Genomic DNA, 11349 nt, shown 5'->3' with positions numbered 1-11349 from the left:
TTTTTGCGGTTTCTGCGGTTGTTGTGGAGATAGGGAAGATGTTGGTTGTAGTTTAAAATGAGATTATCAATAGATTGTATACCAGACATATCAATTGAAAAAGAAATGTTTAAATTCGACAATAAGACAAAGTTTCAAAAAAGAGATCAACAACCAATGTTGTTTGTGGATTTCCTGTTTCCGCGCCTCTTTTGCAAAAATTTCTGCAGCTTCATTTCCTTGTATGTATGAGAACATAAAGCCCAAAAAATTGTCACATGTCTTCAGAATTTTCACTGCTTCTGAGACTATTCATTTGTTCCTCCAAAAAATACTGCTTTGTTTGTCTTGAGCGTAATATATTATCCTTTGGCCATCAACTCCAAACCAGATTTTTTTTAACTTCATGGTCTTTTCCCAAGTTGCTGCCTCTAGCGTGCTCTGAGCCTCTGCTTCTTCTGCTGAGGAGGCCCTGAAAGTCCCAGCTGTAGCTTGATTTGCATTACCTGTATCACATCTCCTGAAACTAACGTGTGCTGCTCGATCTAAGATGTAGTTGTCTTATTGTATATCAATGTACTGATGAATCTACCATAACGCTGGCATGGATCCTGCATATTTAACTTTGGGTTCATCCTACACTACAATGTAACTTCACATTTAAACTATCTCTTGGCGCTGTACTTTCTTGTATTTTTCCATGTATGTTTGGCATTAACTGTACGTATGCCACCGAAGATGTTGCATCAGATGATTCTGAAAAGACGAGGGTTCCCAATTATACCTCAATTTAAAACTTTTTCACCTATAAGTCCTTTCCCCGAAAGTGATTGTCTATGGACTGAGTCGAGACAATAAAACTGATCGGTTCACAGTTTGTGTAATTGTCTATGGATACGAGATCGAGACAATACAACAATGAAGTATGTTTACTTGATAATAGGTTCCGACTTAACTAAACTCTAGGAATTGTCTATCAAGTAAAATAGGAATTAACTTTTGTGTAATTTACTTTAAATTATAATATCACAATTATAATTGCGGAAAATAAAAGTAAATGACACAACAAGATTTTGTTAACGAGGAAACTACAAATGCAGAAAAATCCCAGGACCTAGTCCAGATAGAATACTCTCAGAATTAAACCACTGTACAAAATCTAAACCAACTTCCTATAGTTGATACCAATAAACTAAACCTATAGTTCACCTAGTTCCCTCAGTATTCCTGGGCTTCCAACTTGTATTAACTCTCGCACTTGGAACAATTCCTTTGGTTTGTATTCCAAACAGTAAAGGAACAACAAATCTATTCGGTAATAACTATTTTCAAGCAACGTGATATTAGTTTGACAAAGGCTCTTCCATTTAACCAATAAAATCCTTTGTCGGGTCCTTAGATCTTATATAAATTAGTAACTTAGATTTATATTTACAACTAATCAAGTTCGGACACTGAAGAATGCCACCAAATGATTAACTGCCAATCTCTCAACTAATCAATCAAATTTATCACAAAGATAAACCGATTATAGTTGGATCCCTTTCCAGCCGCAACAAGTATTGTGCAGACCAAAGATTATGAACCCACAAAGTCTTATTGTCTTCAAATCTTCCTTGATCTTCAATAAATACCTGCACACAATAAACTTGAATCTCTTGTGTTCAATCGCACACAGAACATAGTCTGTTAACGTTGGATTATCACAAGAAGTCTTTAGATTTACAAATAGTCTAAATATCCATGTCGAAAATTCGATCTAGTTTGAGTTAATTTTATATCATAAGAGAAGATTCTCAAGCATAAACAAAGTAGGTGCAATCAAAATTCAACCACCGTTAGTCAATCAAGTCAATCTAACTAAAATAAACTGGAATTTTGGACACCAAGGAATTTCCAAAACCGAATATTCTCAAAGATATGCATTAAACACAAAATCAGTTTTCATAATTCTTGGAAATGCTTTGTCCAAAACTTGTCCGAAATCCCAGTAGAAAATCTACAACTAGTAAATGCACATTACTAATTATAATTTTCTAAAGATATGCTTTTAATTGCTGGATATTAAATAGCATATATAAAACTAAGACATCTTAATTAAAAGATTTTTAATTAATATCGATCCGGGATTCTCCTTTAGCTATTATGGAATATCTTTGAACAATTAAAAATAAGAGTTACGACACATGTTCAAAGTATGTCGACATCTTTACTTTGCAAGTCCTTTTTGATACTTTCAATCCTGGAATCGATATGCATCTGATTTCCAAGAACTACATGATTGATTATCCTATCAAATCAAAAATAATGGGTTTATCGGTTCTACCAAAACAAGTTTCGGTTCTACCTCCATGTGAAAACTGTGCATAGTCACACTAGTTACCAAATAATGGTTGACTAGGTACTAGGATCGGTTCCCCACAACTTATGGTAACTACCTATATTCGGTTGCACATGTCCATAGGATCGGCACCTCCAAACTACAAACTTGTTGCAGATGTTCATGGGATCGGTTCCCCCCAATACCAAAACGTGTTGCACCTCTTACGGGGATCGATTCCCCTCTTGTAATGTGTTGCACCTCTTACTGGAATCGGTTTCCCAATTGCTAGACAAAAGTCGTGCCAATTACAAGGTATCGATCATACCATCTTGAATGATTACTTAAGATCGGTTTCACTAATAAAAGTCATACCATTATAAAAGTCAGGCCTTGTGAATAGTTTTACCAAGAACATAAACATGTTTATGAGCGGTTATACTAAACACACATATTGGTAATTTAAAATAGATTTGCAATGAATAACAATACCAATGAGCCTAGCGATTTCCCTTTCGATTCAGAAAACAAGTTTATGAACTTTTGCAATATTAATGAGTTTTTTCTTATCCAAACGTAAATTCTATAGACTTTTGCAATATTAATGAGATTTTTCTTATCCAAACGTAAAAGTATACATGGAAAGGTGAGAGTTTAAGCTTGGTTTCATATAATCAAAACTGTTATTCGGATAAATTTTGAGATACATTAATTTATCATAATTCTTGAATTGAATTTTTATTTGAGTGTGATATTTACTTGATAATCGCTAGATTGAAAATTTTAAATAAACAAAAGGTGACATGTAAAGATAAAAAGTTGAGCTAGGTTCTATATGAGCATTTTAAGGATGCCTTAATTTTTCACTATTCTTGAGTTGAATTTTTATTTGAATCTGAATAGTGTACTTTATTTCACTAGATTTAATTTTATCTTTTTGATTCAAGGAAGAGAGAACCAGATGATAATTTTTATAATGTTTCTCATGATGTCGTTGATCGATGGGACTGGATGAAAGTGGTGACACAGATATGTTTTTGGTGATTATGTGAATTTGTGTAGTTACCGATTTAGTAGGAATATGACAACTGAAATTGGAAATGAACATCTAATATTTCTGTGTTAGTTAATGAACGATTTTTTGGATTCTTATGATCATGCAATCCAAACATGTACATTGTTATCGCTATTAGTACACGAATGAATTCAAGAAATTTCATTAAACATTAGAAAGTTGATATAATTCATTAACGTGCAACTGCTGGGAAAATTTGTAAGAAATCAAATTGGTTACGTATACTTATTATTAATTAGAAAAACAAGAAAATTTGTAAGAACATATACTTAATTAAATGATTAGAAAAACAGGTAACAACTTATTAGAATCTTATATGTTAAAAATTATTGTTTACCAAATTAAACAGGTTTTTACCATTTTCTTAAGCCAAATTGATGCTTTAGTATCACGTTGTTGTAGCTCTTACGCTCTATTACATGTCTTTTGTTAAGTAAAAGATTAACATACTCTATTATATGTCTTTTGTTAAGTAAAAGACTAACATACTCTATTAAAGAATAGCATATGGTACTTTCAAAGTAAATTACTAACAATTTAGTCTTTCATGGAATTGACTCAATCTGAGCCACTTCTGTTTTGTATCATTTTCTAAATATAGTTGTAATAAGTTTGTTAGATAAAAAAGACGTCTCATTTGTTGTTCTCTTTTCGTTATCATCATTATATTCTAAAGTAAACTAAGTCGCTTTCTGAATAATCTTTTTATTTTCAATGGGATCATCCGCCTGTGACGTGCCGGTCATTGTGACTCTGTGATGTGCCCCTACAAATTAGGTTTTAGCAGTCAAAAGAAGATATGGTACTACTTTCTTTTGGTAGTTGCCAATGCAAATGAACCTGTTGCAAGGTATAATGGTTTATTAGGTAAAAAAAATACAATTATCGGCACATGTCTTGGTCATTAACCTCGAAAATCGCTATAAACGTTTCAATAATGATAACAAATATTGGAATATTGATGAAATTAAATCAAGTGATTGACTTTTTCTTTTTGCTGGAAATGAGTGCCTAAATGCAGACTGATTCGATTATTACTGGTTGGAGAGAGCCTTAACTTCTTCAATCAAGCGCCTAATTCTTCACTGCAGTCGAGTTTTTGTTGAGATTATTAGTCCCACATTGTTTGGGCATCAAAGATCCTGCGGTTTATAATCCCTTAAGGTCCCACATTGTTTGGCCTCTCCACTCATTGCCAATTGGTTTTGAATTGGATGCCCGCAGACTTTAATTTGGTAACAGAGCAGGCTATTTGTGTCGAGTCAGTTGACCGCACCTTTACTCCGCATCACCCGATTTAATTGTCCACGTGTTAGACCCAACGAGACTACACATGAGGGGGCATGTTGAGATTATTAATCCCACATTGTCTGAGCATTTAAGATCCTACAGTTTATAATCCCTTAGGGCCTCTCCACTCATTGACAATTGGTTTTGAGTTGGATGCCCGTATTCTAAAAGTTTTCACCATTAAGGATCAATTGTTGGCTGTCTCCCTCAATAGTAATGCAAACGTCAATGCAAGTAGAACACCATGAGCCTCGGCCAGAAGAGGATCATTTCGATTTAAAATTTGGAAGCAGCACCTTGGAATCTAGTTCTCTTGAATTGTTGTTACACAAACTAACGATACATTATGCCTCTGAGCAATCAAAGAGTTGTATGGGAGTTAACTAGGACACGTTATGTCTCCGATGCTACCCTAGATTGTCTAGGAACACCATAAGCGTACGTCCACGAAATTAGATAAGACGGAAAAATATAAAATTGAAGTGTCCAAAAGAAAAACCTTTTAATGTAATAGTGAGGGGGGGGACACAACCAGAGCTAAAGTAAAAAAAAAAACCATCAAACAAAACAATCCTTGCATCACAATTGAAATGAGAGGACAAATCGTTATGCTCGCCTGAACCTGAAACGCGTCGTATCAATTTCTTGCATCACAATTGAAATGAGAGGACAAATCTTTATGCTCGCCTGAACCTGAAACGCGTCGTATCAATTTCCTCACTCAGAGCAACTCGGTCTACCTCACCCAGAGCAACTCGGTCTAACTCATCGATAACATGATCCCATGGAGTACCGACCCCACATGGATGAACCGTGTATCTCTTTGAATTTTCCCCCATGGCTTCCAATGATACCAAGGTATCTACGTGAGCAACTGCTTCGACACACTCCAAATAATCGGCTGACGCTTCGTTGGAAACCATCTTCAAAACTGTTGTTGTCTTGTCATAACAATAAAGCACTGATTCATCATATAAAAATATGATTTGCCCATTCTTCGCAAGTAAAATTGGCAAAAAGTGACTTTCACGAGAACCTACTACGGGTTCGTAATCAAAATCACACTCCATACGCCAGGTTTCCTTCGAGTCACTACTTTCCATCAAGGACCAGATTTCTATGCGTAACTTGTCCATATAGTAACACAACTGCCTTCCAAGCGCTACAAGGCCACATTTATCTTCGTTCTGAAGGTTTTGCATACAAGGAGGGGCAGGCAGCAACCGAAACTCTTCCTTAGCCAAGTCGAATTTCACAACTTTGTTGTACGTAGTCCAATAAATAGCATCCTTTACACAAATACCCTTACCATCCCACGACATATCCAGTCGATAGGGAATCTCACCTATCGCTCTCCACCCAAAACCACTGCCAAGTGTGTATACTTCAACAATTCCTTCTTCATAATCGACGTAATGGATTCTAACAACCTTGTACTCATTGGTTGAACTAACGTACCCAAACCCGCATGCAGTTTGGTTAACCATGCTAACCACTCCTCCTTCTATACGAAAAAATTCGGGATCAACAAGGTCTTCTTCGTTTACAACTAGTTGAGGAAGATACACATATTCTCTGGTAAGAGGATTGCAGATATAGATGGGATCTATAACCAAATGGTGGTGTTGAAATGCACAAACCAAACCATTGCAGGAGCCAACCAAGTGAATATGTAAAGGTTTATGGTGCATACGAGGATGATAGATCCTTTTCAGATTTTGATTGTAGATATATTTCTCATCGTTGTTAATCCTATCAATTAGTTGTCCTCCATGGAAAAGTAAAGTTCTGTAGACGTCAGGATCGTCGGTGCGACCAGCAAAAAAGAGACCTGGCTCCACCTTAGCAGCTAGATTATCTTCGTCCCCATCGTGGAGATGGTTAAGCAGGCGCCTGAGGTGCATACTAGCAAAGTGATTTCCCCGGATGAGTTTCACCCATTTCTTACAAACTAATTTGCACCCTAAAACAGATTCAGCTGGAACCCGAGAGAGGATATCTTGTACGATATCCGCGGGAAGAGACTCCATGAATGATTGTTGATCTAATAACAAAAAAAAAAACCAAAAAGTAAGAAAAAATCTAGCTAGTTTCAGAAAAAGAAAACCATGGTGGATGTGCTTTTCTACGATGCTAGACCCTTTTTATTATTTATAGGCTTCAATGATTCCGAAAACAACACCGAAAAAAAGAAATCACCCACTGGAAGCAGAACTGCACTACAAAATGGAAATCGCCTTAGTTTGACAATCAAACTAAACCCTAGGCCCACTTGGGATTCTGTCACCTCCAAGTGTCATATGACGTCAAGACATGTCAAACGTTAACACGTGTCATCATAAAATAATGCATCAGGGGTCATATGTTGTTAACTCGTGTCATTATAAAGTGCTTGAGGTGTCACATAGTAAACGTGGCAAAATAAAGTCGACTTTGGTCTACGTGTCGTTTGCATGCTAGTTTTGTGCTAATGTTTTTGCGGATTCCTCAAAAACAACGTTTCATGGAAACTAGCAAGGGAGATAAAACATGGACAAACAAACTGCAAACACAAAACAACAACAACAACACTACCTTTGCCTTGCGAGTCTCCCAATATTAATACTAGGGAGCCTCCGGAGTCTGCACAAGCTACACCTATTGTGGTGGTGGAACCATCCATACGACCACCATCTAAAACTGCTGCTGAGGCAGTTGAACCATCACCATGATAAGTATCGCTTTTAGAATCCTTAAGGCCCATATCAGTTTTTTTTAATATGCTTCACCTGCAGTTTGCACAAATATTTAGAAATAATGAAACAAATAAGTTTGAAGCAGGACCCACACTGTATATGCCCAAAACAAAGCAATTTTTGTCACAACCATACGGTACTAGTACTGGTATGACATGCCAATATAAACTAATGCCAGAGGTTTAACAAGGACAGGCTCCCCACCAAGCCCATACATTCGGGCTGGCCTAATTTCCACCCGACCCACCAACCACAAACACTACACTAAAAATTTAGCTCCTCTTCAAGAGTTTCGAACACAAGACCTAGCAAAAAAATAGTCACGTAGGATCCACTGTTCTACGGCACAGAACCTGTTTTTTCTGGTCCGTCGCTTTTTGATTTTCTTCAGGTCAACACACATACTATAGTTTTTGATTTTTTTCAGGTCAACACACAATAGTTGACTCGGTCCACGTGTAGTCCGTCCCCAAGAATAATGTTGACACGAAAATTAGTAATGGAGAAGGTTTTTTCTAAAAATAAAAATCTTTTTATCAGTTAATCTCACGGAAATAGGCGATTATAAATAAAGGATCAGTTAGTTCTTGTTTCACCAAATGTTTATTCGAGCTGCTTGGATAAATTAATTTATCGAAATAAAAAACAGTTGATCTTATTTCTTTGCTTTGTCTAGAGCATTTGATCTAAGAAGAAAATTAAAACCAAACCCAATTCCTGACACAGACAAATTTGCTAAACGAAACCCAAGGAGCAGACCTGAGGAGAAACAGGAAGTGCCATTCACACAGAAATTATGAATATTGGATTTTTCTTTTCTTAGTAGAATTCGGAATTTAGATTGAAGGTAAAGAAACTGAGATTCACATTGAATGATTAATCATCAACGAAAACGATCTGGAAACAAAGCTGGTGATTTTTGCATGAGTCTCACATGATTTAAATGAAACTAAACAAGGCTGGTGATATTGCACCAGTCTTATATGTAAAACGATCTCTATGCAAAAAATAAACCAAGACCAAAACCAGTTTCACGCAAAACAATCAAACACAACAAGCCCAGTCATCCTTGTACAGCAGGACATTTACTTGCAAAAGCACCGTGTATATGCACCAGCAAACAGTCGTATCAGCAACGGATGGATGTGAGTTATACAGAAAATACGGAACATCACCAATACTACCAAACCCAAGTCAGCACAAGCAAGGCAATCAAATCATATCAGAATGCACAACAACATAATCAGATCCTGCCTGAGCAGATAGCGTTCAACTCATTTGGGACTCACAAGCACCAATAAGTAGAAGAAAACTAGCAAGCGCCTAATCTGCCTTGCAGTTATTTATATTTACACAAAGAACCATTCAACAACCGTTTATTTATATACACATGCTTATTTCCCTCTGAAATCAGTTTTGACATCTAACAAGACTGGGTTCATTCAAATGTATCTCTAGTGTCTGTTTCATCACTCGGACACCAGTGTCTTAGACATCAGTTGGACACCCGTGTCTTGAACAACACACAATAAGCCACAAAGTTCCATCACTTGGACACCAGTGTCTTAAACATCACCCCTACACCAGTGTCCACTTTTTTGTGTATATTACAACCATCTTTTTTGGAGACAGCCATCTCATCGATGACTGCGTTTGCTCCCAATGCTGGTTACTCTGGAGCTCAGCAAAGGCTCAGCAGTGGGTTCTTTCTCTTCAAGCGCAAGCCCTGAATCCTGGTTCGCGTCTGCAGGGTAACGAAATCCAGCGTTTCAGGCTTGCTAATGAAGTAATTGTGTTATGATTTCCCTCAATTCCTTTAACCCAGAATGTCATTAAAATATATGTGTTTGACAATATTTAACCCTAAAACAATAACTCTAGAATAGAAAGCGAACTCTATAAAATCTCGACTAAAATTAGTTAATTTGTTGTCACCTTAACAACCATCAAAGCTAGTAGTTATGCTCTACCAAGCACAACCTAATTGTTTATACTATCGTTTGGGACAAACAAAGATTGATCATGAGTAATCATACAGAACATGTGTATGAATTCCACACAAGTGTTTTAATTGTACAATGAAGATAGCTGGATAGCAGTACTCGTACCTCTTTCTTAATTTAGAGTTTCAAAAGTAATGTGTCAACGCTACTGGCCGTGAGCTGCTACTATTCAGCTCCCTTTTGTGTTGTTTCTTGTGCTGCAACATGTAAAGCATAATTTTATGAGTCACCAATTATGATCATGACCATACTCATCTCTAAGCAAAACACCAAGTACCTTGAATATTCAGATATAGGCAGCCAAGTAAAAATAACTTAAGAAAAGACATTACTCTCTTCCAAAATACACCAGCCAACCATATAGTCAAGACCATGGGGTGCCAGACTATACACTAAAAAATGAAAAATGTATAAGCACACTTTGAAATTTAACCCATTCTTAAGGAATTTTTGTCATCATACTGGAGAAATATAAATTTTGTCACTTTAAAAATCATGGTCAGTTGTTTGAGAAAAATAGGTAACCTTTTCGGTTGTTACCACACCAAAGGAAGAATCCGTAAAAATTAGTGACAGAATTAAGTCACCGGCGTGGCTGGGCAACTTGCTCCAAAAAATGGAGAATTCCGGATCCAAATAAAAGTGAAATATGTCCGGGGACCTCCTTTTGAACAAAATTAATGAAAGATCATTTCTACAATTTCATAGTAGCTGGGGAACTTGCACCAAAAAAGGGGTATTATTCTTTCTAGATCTAAATAACAAGTGAATCTTATCTCCCAATGTTACTCAGTGATGCCAGCCAGACAGAAATCACAAACAAAAAGAACATTACTGACCGGTTTATGTATCAGCTTCCCATGTTTAGCACAAAAATGGCAAATTTTTTGAGATCTACAAAAAGTAAATCTAACACAAATTGGGCATTAACTTTGCCCAAACCAATCAGAACAACACAGAGGGATCAGACAGCCTTGACTAAGAATAACACAACTCTGCAACCCAAGTACAACCCTGAGACATACAGTCATCATCTTCACAAGAGAAGACAAACAAAACATTAATTTCAAAAGTAGGGCGTTCGCAGAGTCATACCTGCCTCCTCAATCTGTCACTATCCTCGGCCGATTAGTGAAAACTCAAAGCAGAAAGCCTGCCGCCATGGAGGCTCAGAAACTATATGGTCTTCGTGTTGAAGAGAAACACAGTAGTAAAAGGAAAAGGAAATAATAATAAAAAAAAAGAGAATAATTTAAGAGGGTGGGTGGGTTCGGTAGCATCTGACTCGCACGTGTCAATCCAACTAAAAACCAAACAAGTTCAATGCAGTAAACTGATGTCACACCACTCCAACTACTTTGTTTCTCCACAAGTCTTATCCCAAACACTCTCAACATACACTCTTTCTTGTCTGAGGCTATGAACAGAATGTTACACACGTTATCAGAATAGCGTAGTACCAATCTCTGGACTTGGTTTTTCTGCATTGTCTTAGTAGTTGATTGGGTTTGGTGTGTTCAGGGGTCAGAAACTATTTGGAAACAATTGAGACAGGAGTGATCATTGAGAAAGAGAACCAATTTGTAGTAATTCACTATAAGTCAATCGCCAAGGATTGAGTTACGGTCGTTGACTGAATTATATTGATAGTAGCCAAGCCAACATATCATGATGATCATGAATGACACCATCCCCAACACTCCCTACCTACCTGACCCCTTTCCCTGTCGTTGAGTTTTGCATTCAATCCCCAATGTGGTGCTAGACATTACTAATTACTACTTGTGCACAAATATGGCAGAGTTTTCACATGTAACCCAAAAAGAAAAACAATCACAAATTCGGATTCAGTTATAAACCAATCAGAATATATGACTGCAAAAAGTACACCCTGCAGATATAGCATCTTTACTACTCCTACTAGATAACAAAATACTAAACATCACA

General features: G+C 36.7%; 1 protein-coding gene across 3 annotated transcripts; it reads right to left on the bottom strand.

Moving 5' to 3' along the window:
- Positions 1 to 5116: 5116 nt before the first annotated feature.
- LOC113328275 (F-box protein At3g07870-like) lies at positions 5117 to 10612 on the bottom strand. Of its 3 annotated transcripts, none has more exons than XM_026575391.1 (4): positions 10498 to 10612; positions 9508 to 9599; positions 7239 to 7432; positions 5117 to 6708 (listed from the first exon to the last, which is right to left on the bottom strand). In XM_026575391.1, exons 3-4 carry the CDS (start codon positions 7405 to 7407, stop codon positions 5342 to 5344), a joined length of 1536 nt encoding a protein of 511 aa, XP_026431176.1. In that variant the 5' UTR covers positions 7408 to 7432; positions 9508 to 9599; positions 10498 to 10612; the 3' UTR covers positions 5117 to 5341. The 3 variants fall into 3 exon arrangements, 2 of the variants coding, with proteins under 2 accessions (XP_026431176.1, XP_026431177.1); XM_026575392.1 differs by lacking the exon at positions 10498 to 10612 and adding an exon at positions 10242 to 10408; XR_003349334.1 differs by lacking the exons at positions 5117 to 6708; positions 7239 to 7432 and adding an exon at positions 8700 to 9143.
- Positions 10613 to 11349: the final 737 nt, after the last annotated feature.

This window comes from Papaver somniferum, unplaced genomic scaffold (genome assembly GCF_003573695.1).
Source record: "Papaver somniferum cultivar HN1 unplaced genomic scaffold, ASM357369v1 unplaced-scaffold_107, whole genome shotgun sequence".
Lineage (NCBI taxonomy): Eukaryota > Viridiplantae > Streptophyta > Magnoliopsida > Ranunculales > Papaveraceae > Papaver > Papaver somniferum.
The sequence above is the reverse complement of the archived record's forward strand: the minus strand, read 5'-3'. Positions and strand labels throughout refer to the sequence as shown.

What these genes read in the sequence shown, in the direction of transcription:
- LOC113328275 (XM_026575391.1), bottom strand. Translation starts at nt 7,407, where the DNA reads ATGGGCCTTAAGGATTCTAAAAGCGATACTTATCATGGTGATGGTTCA. An exon ending in GGGAGACTCGCAAGGCAAAG is followed by an intron (nt 6,709 to 7,238) that starts GTAGTGTTGTTG and finishes TTTTGTTATTAG; the next exon opens with ATCAACAATCATTCATGGAG.